The sequence below is a fragment of the Scomber japonicus genome, chromosome 18 (genome assembly GCF_027409825.1).
Source record: "Scomber japonicus isolate fScoJap1 chromosome 18, fScoJap1.pri, whole genome shotgun sequence".
In the NCBI taxonomy this organism is placed as follows: domain Eukaryota; kingdom Metazoa; phylum Chordata; class Actinopteri; order Scombriformes; family Scombridae; genus Scomber; species Scomber japonicus.
Window position 1 is genome coordinate 7882563 of NC_070595.1, and position 21105 is coordinate 7903667.

General features: G+C 42.3%; 1 protein-coding gene across 6 annotated transcripts in view; it reads right to left on the bottom strand.

Annotated features, from left to right (window-relative positions):
- Positions 1-20505, bottom strand: part of nfixb (nuclear factor I/Xb) — a 142240-nt gene extending 121735 nt beyond the window's left edge. The window contains exons 1-3 of one of the 6 annotated variants that reach the window (XM_053338391.1): positions 19882-20505; positions 11381-11464; positions 3308-3343 (exon numbers count right to left, since the gene is read on the bottom strand). In XM_053338391.1, the coding sequence (XP_053194366.1) occupies positions 3308-3343; positions 11381-11464; positions 19882-19884 (123 nt within the window). In that variant the 5' untranslated portion in view covers positions 19885-20505. Of the gene's footprint in view, positions 1-3307; positions 3344-7143; positions 7290-11380; positions 11465-19881 lie in introns of those variants that run through there. The other 5 variants (XM_053338393.1, XM_053338395.1, XM_053338394.1 and 2 more) reach the window with 5 other exon arrangements.
- Positions 20506-21105: the final 600 nt, after the last annotated feature.

A 21105-nucleotide genomic window follows, 5' to 3' on the forward strand; every position in this document is an offset into this window, starting at 1 on the left:
CGCGCTGGGGCCTCGGGCACTGCCAGGGTTGTGCCAAAGACTAATCCATGCCAGAGGTGACATGAGCGAAAGGAAAAGTGAGGCGGCTTTGGAGACAACATGACACACACACACATGCAAGAAAATCACACACACACTCACTCACTCACACACACACTCACTCACACACACACACACAGAGCGACAGACACACCAGCGTATTACTCTCTCCTCTCACTCCTCGCCTTTCCTTTTAAAACACAAGCGCACACTCTGGATATCCTCCCATTCTTCTTGGCTGGAGCCTCCCATGGCAATAGCAGGAATCCATTCTCCACGGATGCTGGGACAGCTGTGCTGATATTGAATGAGACACAGTTGGTTTCTGCCTCTCTCTGCATGCAGCTCGAGATAAAAAACTACATGCTCCTTAATTCGAATCTATATCGCTTCCTGCCAAAAAAAAAAAAAAAAAAAAAAAATTTAAAAAGCGCCCTGCTCATCTCGTCTTTGTCTCCGCCACTGAAGACAGCTCGGAATTCTTTGCTAAAATTGCCGTAAATTTGCTCCTGCTGACGCACGGTGTGGGCCCCTGCCCCCCCCCACCACCGCCCCCCCCCCCCCAACCCCCACCCCACCCCAGTCACCAGCTGACAATGAACACAGAAAAATGTATATTACTGACAAAGACGTTAATCAACAGAAACCTTCATAAGCCTTTCAATTATATGCTTGGGAAAAGGGAAAATACAGTGTGTGTGCTCTGAATGCAAATAATCCACAACATGCTACCAATTTTGAAGCTGCGAAGATAACAAAAAAGCTTCTGTGCCAGTTCCATATTTGAAGCTCTGGGACGTCGTTGCAGGGGCTACCTCCTTTTGGAGGCCTTTAACTGGCGCCAATGGGAGGAGAGGCGTGATACGCATCGCATATGCACACAAACGCCACCTGAAATGAACTGTGCATAAGTGTCTATTAACGGTGGCAGGGGGTTTATTTAAGCTGTAACTGTAACTTGGTGGCGTGGCATGAATGAATAAGTAAAAAGGAACACGCTGTCCCGAGCAGGCGGCTGGCATTATGACCTCCTGGTGTCCCATGATGAGGGGGGAAAAGATCCGGCGCAGCTTGTATACGCCACAAAACAGCAACGGCGGCCAATGAGGGACTCCGATTTCACCCGTATACACTTTGCTGTCCTCCTCTCTCCCTCTCTCTCTCTCTCTCTCTCTCTCTCTCTCCCTCTCTTTCATACACGTGCGCTCTCGCAACTCAGCTACAAGTGAGCACAATAGATCAGCCCTACCTGTCAATCAAATGCACTATGAGTTCACTCTCCTGCCCGGTGGCCAAAAACAGACCGCTTAACTGGCTGCAGGGTCACTTTTTCCCCCCCGCCCGCACACACACACACACACACACACACACACAATCCACTTCTCTTTGCTATTTGGTGTCACTGAATTACACTGGCTGTATATATAGAATTAAGTCAATTACAGTTGTGCACCACTGAACCAAAACCCACAGTGAAATCATAATTCAATATACCTATCTGAGAAATTCAATACAGGCAGTAAGACCTATTCTTAACTTCTTGCAATGTGACTTGTGATGCTTTTCGAATGGCTTTTTTTTTGGGGGGGGGGGGGGGGGGGGGTGTAGCAGGCTAATCCAGTGATAACCACTCACAGGCCTAACTGGCATAAAGACATGGCACCAAAGGTTTTAGGTGCATGTTTTATCTGGAGGTAGGAGTTGTTTGTTTGTTTGTGTGTGTATGTGTGTGTGTGTGTGTGTGTATGTATATATGTGTGTGTGTGTATGTGTGTGTCCATGGCCCTGCACACGCATGCATGCATGTGTGTGTCTTTAATTCTGAAATATCCAACATTTCTGTTTATTCAGACTGCGGTTCCATCAGATTTTAATCCTCTGAACAGCTGTTCCAACTCATTTTCCAGGCCTTGGGAAGAGACACAGAGAGAGAGAGAGAGAGAGAGAGAGAGAGAGAGCAGAGGGGAGGGAGAGGAGGTGTATGTCTATGTGTGTGTGTGTATGTGTGTGTAGAGGGGGTGTTTAAGGCCACCTCACCAAATAAGTGTAAATGTAAAGTTAATGGCAGGGCAGTCCAAATATTGATTACATTCATTTTTTAATTCGATTTTCACACGAAAACAAACGAGCTCATGCTTTTTTCCCACCCCCCCTCCTTTAACACTGCTTTGATGTTTTCACTGAAAACACTGCTGTCTGATAGCGAGTGATAAGAATTGGCGGTGACGTAAGAAAAATATAATACATCCTCTTGGAGCAACATATAGCCCTGATAAAGAAAATGACGCGTCTCAGAGCGGGAACACGAAGCAATAAGTCAGGCGCGCTGAGACGGGTTGACCTTAAAGTGAAAGGTGACTTCTGACCATGAGAGAGAAAGAGAGAGAGAGAGAAAGAGAGAGAGGGAGGGGGGGCTGGAAAAAAAACATTTCTCATAGCCTGTCACAAGTGTTCAAATAAATCGAAAATGATGTGTCCGATAATTGGCCTACTCGAAAACAAAAGGAAATTTACGGCATGAGAAAGGCGCAAGGCCTCATTATAAAGCAATCAAGGTCGCATCCACTGCTGCTGTTTCATTATATAAAAAAACATTACATAGCTTTAAAAGCTTCAAATTTAACATGTAAAAGTAAGCATTTAAAAAAAATTAAAGGCTTGCATCTCTTTTTTTTAAAACACTTGTAAATCCAAATTACGGAAGCCGCTGCGCACACCGGAGTTAACACGGCTGGGATGTAATATTTGTAATCCATCTATCCCTATTTCCTCAACTACGATGTGATATTTTCCTCTACACAGATTAAAACAACACATGTTTGAAAGATAATTTTTTTTTTAAAGAAGAAGAAGAAGAAGTGTCCCGCAGAAGCAGCAGCAGCCAGTTTTTGGAGCTGCTGTCTTTGCGCTGCTTTGCAAACCCACAAAAAAAAAATAGAAGGAGAAAAAAAAAAGTGTCGTCTGGTCAGAGCATATTGCCAGTGACAGGCTACAACATACACACAGAGAAGGAAGAAGAAAAAAAAGCAAGTTTTCATGGTGTGTGTGCAAAAAGAACAGAAGATGTGTCCTCTTTTTCCTGCGCGGGCCTATAAGTGTGCAGCTGCGGGTCAGCCTGAGTGAGTGAGTGTGTGGCCCTGCAGGAGTATCACAAAAAACATTAGAATAAAGAAGAAAAAGGAATTTCAAAAAAAAAAAAAAAAGAAGAAGAATTATAAAAAAAAAACAGACACACACCTAATGCTGAATAAATAGGGACAGGACTTACCACTAAGGCATTGTTTAGAAGGTGAGTAGGGTAATACTTTAGTGTTGAGAGGGTGTTAAGAGGCGAGGAGAGCAGGGGTCAGCGTCCAGGCGGGCAGAGGGGGGCAGAGGGAAGGAATAAGTTAAAATGTCGCACCAGTGAAAAACAAGTCTGAGATGACAACATTACGAGCTGAAGTAGTGAACACATTCTTTTTTTCTTTTTTTTAAATGCAGTGAAACAAAAGAGAGGAGGGGGAGAAAACAGTTTTTTAGAAGTGCAGCTTCACTCTGGCCTGCATGGAGCGACTTTTTTAAGGAAGGGGAAAAAGCAACAAAAATGTAGAAAAAAATAAATAATAAATAAAATCATCAGTTCAAAATGACAGGAGGAAAATTATATTAAAAGACAGTATGAACAGGAGGAGTGCAAATATGTGTTTAGAGGCTTTAAAGGTGTTTTTAAATGGAGTGTGAAATTAAACATGTGAGACCCTGTTGACAAAGTGGTAGCTGCTATTTTTATTTTTATTTTAAAAACTAAATATAGATTTGATTTTCATCCCTGACACACTAGAAGTCACACACAGCAAACACACACACACACACACACACACATTCCTCTCCTCTCATGGCTCCCTCCGCAATTTGCCTCCATTACGCAGCGTCCGTCACATCCCAGCACGCTGCTTCTCTCCAGCACTGCTTCTTTTTTTAAAATCACAGTTAATAATTCATTCGATTGTTTACAATTGTTGCCATATCCTAGGTCCAAGCTCGATTTTTTTTAAATTATTAACAGCAATTAAATAAACAAAATGTGCCTTTCCGTCTGCAGACAGAGCTGCGAGGGAATGCTGTGTGCGCGCGCGTGTGTGTGCGTGCACGCGTGTGTGTGTGTGTGGAGAGAGAGACAGAAGGAGAGAGTGAGTGAAAGAGGCACGGGGTGGGAAGTTGTTTCTTATCTGCATAATACACACACGTGGGTGCACAACTTTTTCTTCTTTTCTTTTTTTAATGACAAGAAACATGTAATTACGGTATGAGATGCATTCACAGACATTATGATACAATATTACATGTTGCAAACGCGCAGCTACACTTTACTCTGCAAGTTAACCCTGATGTGCAACATGTGTATTGCATTACAGCGTGTGAGCCTCTGTTGTTAATTACTTTTAATTAAGATATACTTGAGCAGCAAAATATAAAGTCATTTTGTTTAGAGATTAGCTGCTGTGTAACAATCTCATTATATTTATCATTTCTATATAAAGACTTAGAAAGGCCTGTTTGGATATACAGGCCACACACAGTGTAAAGAGCTTTAAAGAATAAAAAAAAAGTACATGCAAGTAATTTAAAACACATAACATGTTATAATCTATAAGAAATAACGCTCCTCACTGTCATTTTGACCAATCTGCTTCTATTTTCCTTCCATCTCTGAGTTACAGTCTGTCACTTTCACCCTCTGAGTGTCACACTCATCACACTTAAGTAGCCCTATAATAGCCTCTTCAATAAAATGAAGAATTAAGGGGAAATAATAATAATAATAATAAAAAACTCCTTTCCCTTTCCAGTGTCAACGAGAGGACGGCATCATGCTTCTGCTAATGTTTGTAAAATGGGAAGCAGACATGAGCAGTGTGCCCGAGTGGAGAGAAGGGGGGAAAGAAAGAGAGAGAGAGAGAGAAAGAGAGAGAAAGAAAGAAGGGAGGCTGAGGACATCCTGCAAGCCTCTGGTAGCAGTCGTCAGAGCAGGCATATGATGGGAGGAAAAGTCTTTTAATAAAACCACTGTAAAAATGAGGAATGAATTACACATCAAATGGGCCCTGGCAGTCCACTGTCAGACGAAGCCAATGAGGGATAAACAAGTCTGCTTTATAAGAGTAAAAAGGCTTCCAGCAGCTGGAACATGGGCAGGTTATTGCCACCGGCTTGGCTTAATAAGTAGATTAACAAGAAGATAATTCAAAATGTGATAGAGCGTCGAGAAAAGAGGCTTCATTTAAGGAAACATTTAAAACTAGAGATTTTTCCACCCCTTTTTTTTTAAATTTAAGGATTTTATTTAGCTTTGGAACACACATTCTGGTGAGATCGCATATCGGGACGCTTCACTTTTTTTAGAAAAGATACAGATTCATAGTGTGAACAGGAAGCTGATGTGAGCATGTTAGATTTTCAAATTTTTTTTAACATGTTGAAATGTGATATTTTTTATACAGATGTGTTGCAAATAGAGCTCACTGGGAAAAAAAAAGTTGTGCGAGCAGCTTTAAATTTAACCAAAGCTTGCTCTCGCTCACCGTTCTTAAAGTTGTCATTTTAAGCTTGAGATTTAATGCTTTAAATTTAGCTTTTTTTGGAGGCAAATTGTCAGTAAAATATGATCCAGCACAGGAAATTAAAATAGCTCCAAATATGACTGAACAGCAACTATAAATGAGTCCAAAAACTTACATTTAATACATGTGCTGCCATTTTACTCTCAGTGTATCAGCTCAGCTTTTCTCAGTAAGCATATTTTGAAATGTCCTATAATTTACTACACAACAAGTTAAACAACAAATGAACAATAATAAAAGACTTGTGTCAAATATGATGTGCATTTAGAGGGATAAATTCTAAGGACTGAGCGGTCATTTTTTTAGCCTCTATTCTGCACACGAACAGCTGGAAAAAAGTCAAGACCGGTGTGTCAAAGTGCAGGATTAGGATGGTGCTTCAAAATTTAAGGTGCAGCTCTACCTGCAGCAAGGTGTTAGAGGAAGTAATCGCATATATTAAATACTCTTGACAATCACTCTTGGACGTGCTAGTCTAAATAAACTGAGAAAACACAACATGTTGCTGCTTGTGTAAAAAAAAAAAAGAAAAAGAAAGAAGAAAAGCAAAAAAAAAAAAAAAAAAGCCAGAGCCCTGTCTATGTGTGTGTGTGTCAGAGTATGTGTGTGTGTGTGTGTATGTGTGTGTGTGTAGTGACGACCAGGAAAAGGGGGGGGAAAAAACACAGAAGCTGAAGTGTAAATATAAAATAAATATAGCTCCTGTATCTGCTGTTAACCTGTACGTGTTGCATTCAAGTGCAAAAACTTGTAAAAAATAGTCAACTGGTGTAACAGAGCGTCTCTTCACTTATTCACATTTATAGACTAATTGTACACACACGCACACGCGCACGTACACACACACACACACGATGACAAACACACACAAACACATACACACACACACACACACACACACACACACACCAACTCCAAACTCTCGCTTCTCTCGGTCTGAGCTCCACATGAAAGCAGCCCCTGAAGGCGGTGCGCCCTTGCTCTCCTGCAACTCCTCTCAGCGGCCAAAACTCTCAGCGAGCCTCGACCGTTTGGAAAAAATCGAAACGTCAGTAATATCCACTTCCAGTCCACAATCCGCCTGTCTATCCCTGCGCCTCTCTCGCCTTTCTCCTCCCTCCTACAGGCTTCCCCTCCTTCTTTTTTTTATATGAAATACATTTCGGGAGAAGCGCCATTTTTCCTCTCCAAAACCATGTGCGATGAAAACGCACAAGAAAGTTTTTCTCCGGTTGGAGACGCGCTCCGACGCGGGACGGAGCGTCGCAGAGTTGAGGTGAAGTTTCACGCAGAGACAGGTAGCGGAAAAGACGCTCTGATACAAACAAACAAACAGTTAAATAATAACACACACTCTCACACATACACACATACAGAGAGAGAGAGAGAGAGAGAGAGAGAGAGAAGCAGCGCAATAAAAAAAAAAAAAAGAAAGAAAGAAAGCCAGCGTCTCCACTGCGCTAAACAAACCCAAACAATGAAATAAGATAAGACAATTTACCTGTGTCAAGCAGTACGGGGAGTACATGGTTATTTTTAGAAAGGAGAATTGGAGAGCTTATTTAAGTTGGATGGAAGCTCGGTGTGGTGCTGCATTGCAATCGCTCGCCGTCCTGTTTCTCTCACTCCATGCTGCAGCTTACAGTAACCCCGCCTAGAAAGTGAAAGCTTGCACAAACTTTCAGGGAAAAAACTTTGCCTCCCACCCCTTCTCCTCTCCTCTTGCAGGACTTTTTAGCGCTCTCCTCTTTGTAACCAACTCTCCTGCTAGAGGCGGCATTTTTTTTTTTACATTTTTGAAGTCATTATAGATTCATCAAGGTGTCGCCGGCAGAGATTTTTTACTGATATGAGATTTTAAAATATAAATAGGTCTATATATGTGTGTGTGTGTGTGTGTGTGTGTTTTGATTAATCTTCGACGGCTGTGTGAGCCGCTACGCAGGCTGTACCCGCGCGTCCCCACATCTTTTCCATGGTAATGTTACGCTTTAGTTGTGTTTACTGACCCGTCATGACACGTTATGGAAATGCAGATAATAATCAGAAGGTACGAATCGTTCATTATTAGCTTATATAAGATGTGTAGTTACACGCTGTGGTTGTACTCATGACTTGAAGACGTAAACGCACCATCAGAACGGATCAGAGTGGTGCAACAGCTGCGAGGCATAAAGAGTAGCTTCATATATATATAAGCTATATATATATATTCATCATATATATATGTATATAGATAGATAGATAGATAGATAGAGAGAGAGAGCGATAGATTGAGAGAGAGAGAGAGAGAGAGAGAGAGAGAGAGAGAGAGCAAACATTTTGCAGCTTATGTTATAAGAAGTAAGTCCATATCAGTTGCATGAAATGTGTTCATATGTTCTCGTTGCCTGGCGTGTGGATTTCACCTGGGTTAGATCTCAAGTTTGCACATGGATTTTTTTTTAATACTTTAAATTCACTTGCAGACATTTGAATCAATGCATTATTTCATCACGGCTGTAAAGCAGAAGCCTATTTATTTACTGAACCATACTTGACCCAGCCTGGAAGTCATAACTGTACTTTAAAGCCAGTGAAGTGAGTCCAAGCCAAACAGTTACTGCTGCATTCACTGTGAAGTCGAAAAGAGAAAACTACCAAACAGTGAGGACAGACGTATAATTACAGCTTCTGAGCAGTATCAAAATACTAAATTGGGGTGTGTGTGTGTTTGTGTGTGTGTGTGTGTGTGATTGTGAGGGAGCAGGGACTCTCTCTTTTTTGTCTCTCTCACACACACACACACACACACACACACGCACACATACATACAAACAGTAGTGAGTGATACATATATCACATAAAAGTCATAAAGTGAAGTTTCTTGGAGCCGATCCCGAGTGTGGTACGGAGGGAATTTGGGTGGGAGTGAAGTCATTGTAAAGAAGCGGAGCTGAAATTTTGGGGCCTGACATCGGAGTCCCACAGATTTATGAGGCCTACTGCTTGTGCATTTATACCGCAAGCCTCTGCAGGCGAAACAAAGAGATCTGGGCTCTGTGTGGCCAATTACTGCACGCAGCCAGATACGCGAGCCAGAGACGCAGGCAGGCGGGCAGGGAGGAGAGAAAGTGTGTGGTCAGGAGTGTATGTACGCCACAAAAACCCCTAACCTCCTGTCCTCGCCGCCGCACGAGGTTATAACACCAGCATTCCTTTCTGTGAATACGATACACTGCTAATATGAAACACACACACACACACACACACACACACACACACATATGGACACACCCAAAAAACAGAGCATGCACCTTTTAGTTCCTCTTTTTGGCAGGTGAACTGACTCTAGAACCTGCAACTTTTCAAAGGCTTTTCTATTGTTTTCTAGTCTTTTTGCTCACTTTTTTTGCAGCAGCAGAAGTCATTAAAAGCAGCGCGAGTGCAAAAGGTTACAGAGAGTGGTTAGACGGGGATCAAAATCCCCCTCCTTTATAGAGTCGACTTGCATGCAACACACGCAAACACTCCTCTGCCGTGGCTCCTTAAATGAGCCACACATTTAGTGGTCTGTGTGAGTAAATCTCTCATTAAGTAACACATGGTAGAGCCATATGCTACGGTTGGTGGGTCTGCTGCGGCTCTGCTTTTTCACACACTTTCGAATATACATATTTACCACTGCTGCCGAGCGGCCAGCGCTGTAATGACTTCGCCCACCGGCTCGTGTTGCTGTTATACATTTGCATTTGGAACCGATGGCGTTGGTTTTGAGAATGATCAGACGAGTCCGATAGGTGGATGTCTGGAGTTTGTTTTGTTTTTTTTGCGGCTTCGCCTCTTTGCTGAACAGGTTGTTCAAGGGTGACGCTGACCGCACATTTGCCTGATATGACTACGGTGTTATGACACAACCTGGGTGATGATACCACACCTGGCTCTGTGTCTATCTCTCTCTATTGTTATAAAAGGGAGATGGAATACAGCAGAAAGGGGAGATAAGCAAAAGTGCGGTTGTGCTGTTTAGCTGGCGTTAGTTACAATTGTGGTTTCCAAATCTAAAAAGTGGAGGGAGGGGGGTGGGGGTGGGGGGGCTGAGGACCCGGCGAAAGAATCCAAAGGTCACAAGATCACAATAATTTCTGCCTTCAACTCGAGTCCTTAGAGTCTTATGTTCTTAAAAATAACAAGTGAAAAACTCTACAAGTGCAAGAATATTTCTGCTTTTTTCCACTTTTTTTTTTCTCCCTTCTAGTTTCATTTTTCTTCTTCTGCCTGCTTTCAGGACACAGACACTAATTTCCAGCAAATTCTTGAAAGCAGTTGAAAGGGGTTTCGAAGCTCTCCCTGAACGTGCAGAAATTCCACTTGTAAGAAAAGACGGTTTTTGGGGTTTTTTTAAAAAAAAAGAAAGAGAGAAATGATACGATGGAGATTTTTCACGGGAGGATTAAAAAAAAAAAGCAAAAATTATATGTTTTTTTTTCTTCTTCTTCTTCTTTAGGCTTCTGAAAAAAACCATGAAATTTGAACAATCTTGAGTAAGGAAGCTCATAACTCCAAAACTAAGGCCAGAACTCATTACGAGGTCTTCATTATAACAGTGACAAGCTAATTAAAAATTAAAAGAAGTTTGGAGCTACTTTTTTTTTTTTTTTTTATAGGACTGCACCATCCTTCTCCACCACTACTAAAAACAGAGTGTTAAATTCAAAAAATTCCATTTGGTTTTAATAGACCTTAATCGCACTGTCATCCTCCAGGAGAACCCTGACATACAGAAAGAAAGAAAGACAGAGAAACAGAGAGAGGAGGGGAAGTGGGGGTGGGGGAGGGGGGGGCGGGGGGGTTTGACGGTGATGCACTTTAAGCACGTTAAATAGTGGACCTCCTGGTGAGAAGTTGGAGGTGGACACCCTCCTGTGGATGTTCTTGAACTCGCTGCCCCTGGAATCCAATACGGCCGCAACCCGAACGCTCCTCCCCTCTCCGCAACTCTCCTCTACCAGCCGAGCTACTCAATTACAGCCATAATGGTTCATTTCTGAACCCCGGGACACACGATACACTGTAGCAACCCAGATTCTCTGTGAGACTTGGCGTAAAGTCTTAACTCTGGGAAACAAAGACTGTATAGCCTAGAAAAAAAAACAAAAAAAAACTGGCTCCCACCTCATTAACAATCACATTTTCAGTCATCCACAGACCCCCCCCCCCACACCCTCACCCATCCCCACTCCTCTGTTTTTATTACCATTTTATATCACGTCGATCGTTGTAAATCCACTGCGCTCGCTTGCTGTTCATTTTTTCTTCTCTCCTTTTTTCTTTTTAATTTTAAAGCTTGCTCACTTTCTTCAACTTTCTGTTCTGTTTTTGGTCTTCGTTTTTGTGTTGTTTTTTTTATACATCGAGGCATGCGGCACATTATCGTCATCATTTTCATTCCCGTGAGGCGAGGGCCGCTTTGGTGAAGTTGCAAAGAAAGCCCCCCGCCCCCCCACATACACACCCCCTTTTTTCTTCTTAAATGTGCGTGTGGAAATAATGATTGTAATGGTTTGCAGCTGAGTAGAGGGAGCTGTGAATGACATTATGATTGTGGTGCAATTACCGAGAGCATGAAAACAGACTGTCAGTCATAGTAATGAGTAATGACTCAAATAACACATTTAATAACAACGTGAATAATAATGAGAAAAATAATAATAATAATAATAATAATAATGATAATAATAATAATAATAAATGCGTACCCTGTATGAATCTGATACTACAAAGCATTCAGGCATTCCAGGACCTCTGGAGGGTTCTTCATTCAACAGAAAGGTTTCGGTTGCCTGAAATGTAAAAAAAAAACAAAACATTTATTCATTAGTTGACACTGTCTTTCGGTTCGGAGAACGTAAAAACACACACGGAAACGCTGGCTGCAAAGCTGTAAATGTATTACACTCATCCTGATGCTTCTACAATGAGCTGTTTCATAATAATCATTCTCAAGTCCCACCACCACAGATCTACGGGAGAAACAGTGTCTTTCATCTATACACGCCACACACACACACACGGTCCTTGGTGTGTGTGAGTGTGTGTGTGTTGCCTGCCTGAGCCCATATGTTGTGCAGGCCTGAGGCCCGGCCCTGCCAGTCACCGCCACTTGAATGGGGAGCAAAGTGTTTAGCTGCCGTAGCAGGGCACAATACTGCAACACAATGGCATTTCCTGTCGCTGCCATTTCACCTGCATGGTCACTTTTCTGTCAGCAAGCACTGATTCAGCACAAATCATTCACACACACACACACACACACACACACACACTACACATCAGGCACATACATCTGCTCATATACACACACAGACACACACAAACACACACACAGACTCTTGGCTGCTCTGCAGACCCTACATTGCATTCACTGATAGATGCAGCTAAAGTATTTATTCGAAGTGTTTGTTTCTATTCAGCACAGTTCATTTGTATGCTGTGGGACACGCCAGCAGAGACTTGGGCTCTGAATGAGGATCCATTGCAGCTCTGCTGTCAATTGAGGCAGCCAGGCCAGACAACACGGACGGGAGGGAACCACAGACTGAGGATCTGGATCGGAGATGGGAGTTATGCCTAGTTAGCTCGCCCCCGGCTATTACTTTTTAGTCCAAACTGGTACAAATTTGTTTTCGCCAGGCTAAATTCAAATGTCTGCTTTGGAAATCAATTAAACCTGTGAGGCGAGGGATAAAAATTGCTAGGTAAATGAAAATAACTCTGATTCCGTGAGTTAGGGAGAAAGAAGTTTACTCACATTGGGACCAGGAGACTTAAGTTAAGCTGCTGGATAGAGGACAGGAGGAGAAATAATCCTATTTTCCAGAACTATACGTTCTTGATCTCTCAACATACCTTAAGCAGAAACAAACACAGACCCAAAAACAGGAACAAACATTGCTCGTAGCGAGCAGCAGAAATGTAAAGTTATACTATTTAAACTGTCATGTGAGGTAAACCATTTTTGAGGGAATTCAAACAGACATTAGGTTACTTAAGCATTTACATATGCAAGGACGCACACACATACACACACGCAGTGACACAGGATTGCACTTGAACAAATACATGCACAGACACATGCATAAACACACAGCACTATAATAAGTCCCAGACTCGGGCTAACCAAGCTGCGGCTGGAGACACAGGCTATTCATATCCTTCAGAATGAGAGGTTACAGCTCGAGTCTTTTCCCCTTCCCTTTTACTGTAACACTGGAAGGGCATCTGTGTGTGTGTGTGTGTGATTTCACTCTATTTCTACAGCTAAAGGTCTTGAAGGCAGATTGATTAACATAAGATTAACATTGGTTTTGTTTAGCGTAGCCTGTCTCGCTCCCAATGAGTTTAGCTCAAGCCGCATGGAGCGTGCAGTGGGTTAAACAAAGTTAGAATTCAAGTCATCCAAGCGACTAAGAAAACACTACTCGTGGCATTCAGCCTCAGCATCCAACTCCTGGCCTGTCATCATTAATATGTGGGGAAACGCGGGAGGAAAACCATTTGAAACCATTTGTCCCGCTAAATGGTGCCCTTGTCAAGCTCCCTGGGCTTTCTGTTAAGCTCTTAAACTGCCCGGTCCAGCTGAAGGATATATTTTACTCTGTTGATAATCACAGAGTAGAGCAGAACAGGGCACGTTGGTAGTTCTTGCTCGCCTCTCTTTGACAGGTTTTAGTCGTTTAAAGTTGAAAAATGATCTGGCCCCCGCCGCGGGACGACCAAGTTCCAGCTCAAGGTGACGAAACTCTAATAAATAAACGTGGGTCAGCTGATGAATGAAGCATCTTTCCCGCCTCTGTCTGTCTCACAACACACCGAGAGAGGCATCATTTGTTTCAAGGCTTGATTGTTTGATGTAGCTCCCTGCAGCACTGGCCCCCTTTTCCCACTCTGTCAGTTTTTTTTTTTTTTTTAATGGAGCATGGTATCAATTATATATAAATGCGTTTTTCTATATATATGCAGCATATGCCCAATCCATATGGCCGGCCTAGAGCTAAAATGTACGCAGAGCCATGTGTAATTAACACATAAAAAGCTCTAGAGATCATTTGATGTCTGGGACTTCTTTTGGGTGACCAACATGGTAGGTATGATTTATTAAAGGAATTGTTCAACATTTAAGTGAAATATGCTTTTGTGCAATCTTTATACAAGTTAACTGACAAGATTGATGTTACTTTCATGACTGTGAGTTCAAAGTAGAGTCATTTGTGACCTCAGCACTCTGTAGGTTACTGATGGGTGTTTTGGTTACACCATGGACGTTATAAAGAGAACTGGATACAGTGTTGGAGTGCTTGTTCATTCCTGTGAAACACGGCCAGGCCAGCTACTTGCTATGTAGCCCTCTCGCTAACTTGAATTGGGATAAAACAATTCGATCGTGTAGCTCTCGGATAGTGATAGTGATAGTGATAGGTATCATTTCACAGGGGTTGTGACATTCAAAGAATTTAAGCTGATTTACAGATGTCTCTTTATCAATGTAAGTCTATGGGGAAAAAGGTCTTTTTGGGACCAATAGCATCATATTGGTGTTGTGATTACATGTTTGGCCGCAATGTCAAATAGGCTTTAAAAGCTCTGCATTGTTCTTGAGGGCTTACGTTACACAGCCTTTCCAATGACATCCTTAGTTGCCGTTTTATATATTTTTATAATGACATCAAAGGATTAAGTGTAACGTTAAGGGGCTCGCTCATACTTTTGAACCCACATGTTACCTAACCCTGCATATTACCTCAGATTTATGGAGCTTTTTAACATTTTTCAGCTCTTTGCTTTGGTTTTCTAGCCGCAATTTTACTGTTTTGTTTCACCATCACCGCTCTCCAGAGGGTCATTTCCAGCATTTTTCAGCAAAAAAAGATCTACAAGCCTAAGGTACTGCTAGGTCCCAACAAACAAAGTTAACAATTAGCTTGTGAACATAGTGGAAAATTTAGCAGCTAAAGACGGTTTTTTTTAAGCAGTTTATCAAGATCAAATACAAAGCTAACCACTGCAGGTTTACAGGTTGAAGCTGACATTGGATAACAGGTAAAAACAAACAGGTAATGCTATGTTGCAGAAACTAAAATATGGAGTGCTGAGGTCACAAATGAGGCTAAGAACAGAGCTGGAGAAAATAGGTGTTTAGCCTAGCTTAGCATAAAGACTAGCAGCAGAGAGAAGCAACTATCCTGGCTGTAAAAGTGAACATCGACTACCAGCACCTGCAAAGCTGTACGTATTTTGTTTTATTTATCCAATACGTCAGTATGAATGAAAAAAAAATCATGTTGCCAAACCTGGCAACTTCTCTGTCACGACAAACTTCAATTAGCGGTGCCGAGTTGTTGCTCTCAGAGAAATAGTTAAATTATGTAACGTCCCCTAAGACCACAAATTGTTTTCACATTCCGGTGTTGATTAGTCAGCCTTGCAGGTGTTAATGTGGGCATACTTTCCAACTCTGATAGAGCAAAGCTAGTTGTTTCCTCTTGTTTGCAATCTTTATGCTAAACTAGGCTATGCTAGGTCTAAGAAAGAAGCGAATGAGCGCATTTCCTTAAGTGTTAAACTATTTCATTAAGTTTGTTGAGCTTGACAATTTGCCAACACACACTTACAGACATGCAGATAAACCTATTGGTGGACAATACAGGTTTTGCTGAGAGTAAACATCAATCTTGATGTCTACAGTACCTCAGCTGCACTCCTTCCTGCTCACTTCTCATTGATAAACACATATACAATAAGTCAGATCTGAAGGAGGATGCTCAAATTGGCTGTGTTTCATGGCATTGGATTAATCAGAGCACATATACATATGGCCCACCCCTCCCTGTCTCTCTCTCTCTTTCTCTCTCATTCTGTTGTTCATAAACAGACACACACACACACACACACACACACATACAAGCAGCACAGAAACCACCTGGGTTCCCGAACAATCCGTAAGAGGCAGGTATCCTCACAATCACTGATTAACAGCCCCATGATTATTCCGATACGGCGTCCTAATCATCTGCAGCACCGACTCTTAAAGCTCTACGGTTTTCTGGAGCATCGGAGACGAAGCTGCAGCCGACATCCTAGCCGGTCCCACCTCATTCAGCCCTTAATTGTATCCTCATTCTTCACCTGGTAACAAGCTAACAAACCTGTGCAGATGTGGCAAGCACATCAAAGGGAGGGAGGGGAGGGTGAAGGGAGGGGGAACTTGTTTGTAGAAAAAAATGTGTGGGGGAATATGAAAGAGGAGGGGGGGGGGGGATTTAAGTTGTGTGAGCCCAAGCCAGCGCCACCTCAGGGAGAAATGCTGGAAAAATGTGATTTTTTACACCTGCATCTCAGGAGGTGAGGAATAAGAGACAGGGAGCGGGGGAGGCGGTAATTAGAGGTGTGTGTGTGTGTGTGTGTGTGTGTGTGTGTGTGTAGTATGTTTCTGGGGCTTGCCACTGGTTCTTTTTCAGCATTCAATTTGGTACGATGCATTCAATGCCAGATTATTAAAAATGCTAAACCTGGTTACCAATGAAAAAAAAAAGTGTTGAAAATTTAAACAAATATGCTAATATTGTTACAGTGATAAATAGCTGGCAAGCTCTGTTTAATGAATAATGCTATTGGCTCTAATTCCTCATTAAGGCCCTAAAGAGGAGAGCGAAGAGAGAAAATACATGTATTGTTGTTGTGATTTTTTTAATTTTTTTATTCAAATTAAACTCAGAAGGCAGGAGATACCAACACCTTCCCAAATTAAGTAGATTGAGATTACTCGGTTACACAGCTGGTGTGCAGTCTGGGGTGTCTTGTGATACCAATTAATGTGAGGGGTTAAGTCTTGATAAAGTAATTGAGGCAGGCTTAGAAATGAGATGGAAGAGTTAGGAGTTGTTATGAGATCAGGCTGAGCTTGATGAGAGAAAGTAAGCAGAAATATCCATCTTCATGTCATATTTCCATTAAAACAAGCTAAACAAATCTGCCTGATTGAACTGAATTGTTGCGTTCTGTTGTTACAGGGTCATATCATTCTCATGCTTTACAGTATATCCAGATATAATTCTGAAACTCTAGTGGGAAGAAGACCTCACTGTTTTTCTCTTCACTACTCACTGAAACAAGTCATGAAGATGTATACTTGCGGTGCAGGGTAGGCATGCTGCTCAAGGGACCCTGCTGCTTTCACCTTGCACAAAGTGCCATCCATCACAGCCCTTTTGAACCAAGATTACCATTCATCTTTTCAAGAGCAAGCGCTCCATAAGAGGAGGTACTACACATGAAAACAGCTTTCTGTCCCTGAGAGTGTCTGTTTTAATTGAAATAGAAGAAAAGAGAAAACCCAAAAAGGACAAAAAAAAACCCCCACTTTGATTTACAATTGTTTCAAGGTGACCCTGAATCCAGCTGACATAGAATATTGGCAAAACAACTGGAGCAACTTCTGTGCTTTCTTTTTTTTTGTTTCAGTTTTAGTTGACCTTTGCCTTGTGAATCCTTAAGTTTGTGTCTGCTTTTGGAGATGAAAATTACTCATTAAACACAGTCCACACTCATTAACCTGCCAATTAAAGGGGCACTCCACCAGTTTTATATCTAAAAAAGGTCAGATTACTCATCATGAAGAGTTCTACTGTCATGTGAAAACAGTAGAACTCTAACTTCAAAAAGCAAGCAGAAAAAGCTGCAGAAGAAGAGTTTGGAAGACGTGGGACATTTAACAGGCAGGGAAGGTTTTATCGAACATGCTTTTGAGTTGCATTATGGGAATTGTAGGAGCCAGATTCCTCTTAAGAAGGCTTGGCTAATAGGAAGAAATAAAAATCAGGATATCTCGACATCTGCTGCACCGATTTTGACCATTAAAAAAAAAAAATCTTACCCTCAGAGATCTTTCAACTTAACGAAAATGCAGGAAGACCCCCGTTAAGTCTTGTTTTTCGGTGTCTACCAGTCGCTCGGAAAACAATCCATAACTAACTTTTCATTTAGTGCAACATAGATATCACATTAAAGGCGCACAATATAGCCTTCGTGCTAAACTATGCTAAAAAAGTTACCGCTTTAAAAAACAACAATCAACTTGACGGACCCATCTGAGCTCACTATCCTAATATTTACGCTGTTTGAGCGTATATCAGACTTTCCATCTTTAAACTATGGCAAATGCTTACACGCCGCATAAGCTATCATAGCCTCCTTGAAGCCTTATTTATTTTTCCAGGGAGATGTCAAGGCCAGGACAAACATAATAGCATAATATTCTGTATACAGTGAGGGATGACATCACTGGCAGCAACAGCCAAGAGGCAGATCACAGAAAGACTGGAAAACCGCTTGTCTGATCATCATGTGGCAGGCAGCACATACACACACACAGACACACACAGATTGAAACACACAAACAGAGAGGGATACAATTGCCCCAAGTATTTACACAGAACCGCATGATTACTGTATTTGTTTCTCATATCGCACACATGCTGACCACGGGGAGAGGGAGTGGTGGACACTTTCAATTTACACATATGCTTGAAACATGGCTAATAACGCTCATTACCAAGGTTTAATACGTCTGTAAACTATAATATGCGACCAAACATTTTAAGTGTTTTAAAGTGTGTATTTGTGCGTCAGAGCTGGAGCATCAGCCTCCAGGGAAGTTAACTGACATTGATTGACAGATGCCCCCAGTGCCTTCTGACTAAACTTACATGCAACTGAAATGTTTGGCATGAATTCACAATATAGCTTTTCCTTGCTAAAAAAAAATATTAAAAAATAAAAAAAAGAGGTGAGCTGCTATAAGTAGGAGAATAACAAGTCAAGATAATCCCATGTGAGGCCTGTCCTGAATTCTGTATCATTTTTACTGATGAGCTTCTTGGGCAGCTGCCATGTCAGTGAGGATGCTCGTAAACAAATAATTATTCATACTAATAATCTTCCATATTCATGTGCAAATAAGATCCCTTCCTGGTATCTAAGCAGCTTCAAGGTTGTATGTAGGAGGTTCCCCTAACTATCGCCTGACTTGACTCATTTCGTGCCAAAAGAAAAAGAAAAAAAAACATAGAAAAAATAAATCTATCAGAGGGTCAAGGATGTGTGAGTTACATATCATAAATCTCTATAAAAACAGATTTCAGACTTTCATTTACTACAAGGACTGCATTCAAATGCGTGTTCATGTCACATCCTCACAGGGAATGCATTTGCCAATTTGAACAAATATCCTCCTTTGGGGCAGATGGGGATAAAATTAAGAACAAAAATAAAGTTTTGCTTTCAAAAGTAAATCTGCTCAGCCAATTCCAATTATCAGCCAACCACAAATAAAAAAAAATAGTTTTTAAAAAAGGGACCCCATTCCCATGTCAACTATCACAAACTTCTGCTTTGTGATGTCACATGATTTCATTGAATTGCACAAATAAATCACATGCGTAATGAAGGAATTGGTCTAAACCGCTGTGCGTAATTACGCACAAATCAAATAGGCACATAATTGAATGTTGGCGCAAACAAGAAGTTCCATCTACTTATAGCCAAGTTTCCACGGGTTGTTAAACTTTGCTTTTAGGTAAGATTCGCGCTCTGGGAGCTCTTCGCATGTCAGTAACCTTTTTAACACACGGTCCAGTGTGACGTCTCCTGATTAGCTGCTTACACCGTATGATATGTGATAGCGCGTATCATATATGTGGCTAAAAATAGGCTACTGACAGGCCCTCGTCAGAGACCTCTGCAACGAGAGGAGTCATGCTCTCCATAGGAATAAAACAGCAGAAGGCAGTGGACATCGGGCGGTGAACTGAGAGGGCTGGACACTGATTTGGCCAGGCAACATGTTTTGTAACGGTTACAAAAAGCTGTAATACGTTTCCTTAACAGCAACATCATTTAAAATGTATATAGCATATTCAGCAAGGCAAACACTACTTATTAAAAATAACATTATAGCATAATAAGTCTTAATTGTGACAGTAAACATAGGTAGGTGGAGGGACTTGGCACGCATTGTGGTGACTGTTACCCATTAGCTACACAAGTAAATACTAACACACACAAGAATTATAAGTGGGTAAACTCAGCCCACTAAAGTTTACATTAAAGTTCTTTCTGTATGTCATTAAATCTATGAACAACTACAATGAATCTGAAAGCTGACTGCATAAATGAGCAAATTATTGGTTTACATAGCACGTACCATTGTGGTGTAGGGAAGTGTGCCAAACACTCTCAAAGACCCATTTTCCACTCTGAAAAGTTCGGCTTCCAAAAAAAGTGTGTGGGAGAGAGAAAACTGCTCGGTTTCTTGTTCAGCTGGGCCTTATACCGGAAGCAAAAGAGCCCTAACACACGGCCTGCTGCCCGGTAAACATTTTCTTTCTTTTTTTTTGCAATTCGTAGTCAACTGTTCTCGGTCAAGGCAAAAGAGAACAAGAGCTGTATAATCCAAGTTGCCTGCTTCCCGACTTCTTCAGACAAGGTGTTTATGCTCGGTTTCGACCCGTGATATTTCCATGAAAATCGTCGGTGTCAAGGCTGTGGTCTCCTGTCAGTACGCACGGTCCTCTCTCCAGTCTGTCCCGGTACCGTAATGTCCACCGAGACGCCGCGCTCTGCGCCACCGACAGAGTCACCGTGTGAGCCCGAGTGACAGAGCAGGAGTCTGGCTGTGCACCGACAGTAAGTAGCCTGCACTCTCTGCTTACGCGCTCACCAAATCAGCTGTTGCTCCTGCAAAAAAAAAGGGACGACACCGCGCGCTTTCCCCTTGTGCATGCTCCGGCTTCGCTCTCCTGAATAAAAGTGGAGTTCCTCCCCGGTGCTCCTCCACCTGTTCCTCAGTGTCCGGAGAAAGTTGCGGAGAGAACGGCGTCAGAAACAAGAGTCAGCATGTGGCGGCTCGGTTGTCGCGACATCAGAGACATCAGACTGTAGCGGGACTTGGGTGGGCAAAGCCAGCCGGTGTTGTCCACGGAGGCTGCAGACAATAACGAGGAGGTGAAACGTGCGTCTTTCCCTGTGTTATCTGCGCGAGACGCGGAGCAGCCAAAAGAAAAAAAAAAGAGTAAACAAAACGCTAGAAGTGAAACACACACACACACACACACACACACACACGCACCAGTCAGGACGTGCGGTGTGTCTCCTGCGGCCGCGGCCGGAGAAGCGGAGCGGAGGGCTGGTGAATTATTAATAACCAGAGCGGTTCACAGTCTGTCGTGTTCAGTGAGTGAGTAACCAGGGCGGCAGCTGGGGGTTTAGAGGAATTAAATACCGGCTCAGAGTAAACCATGGACGCAGGGGATTAGTAGCTCTCACCGGCAACAGTGTACGGGCAGCTCGGGGCCGACAGACAGGGCGGGAGGGAGCAGAGGGGGGAAGGTTATGAAAAACCCAAATATTTTCTGAGAGTGTGAAAAGC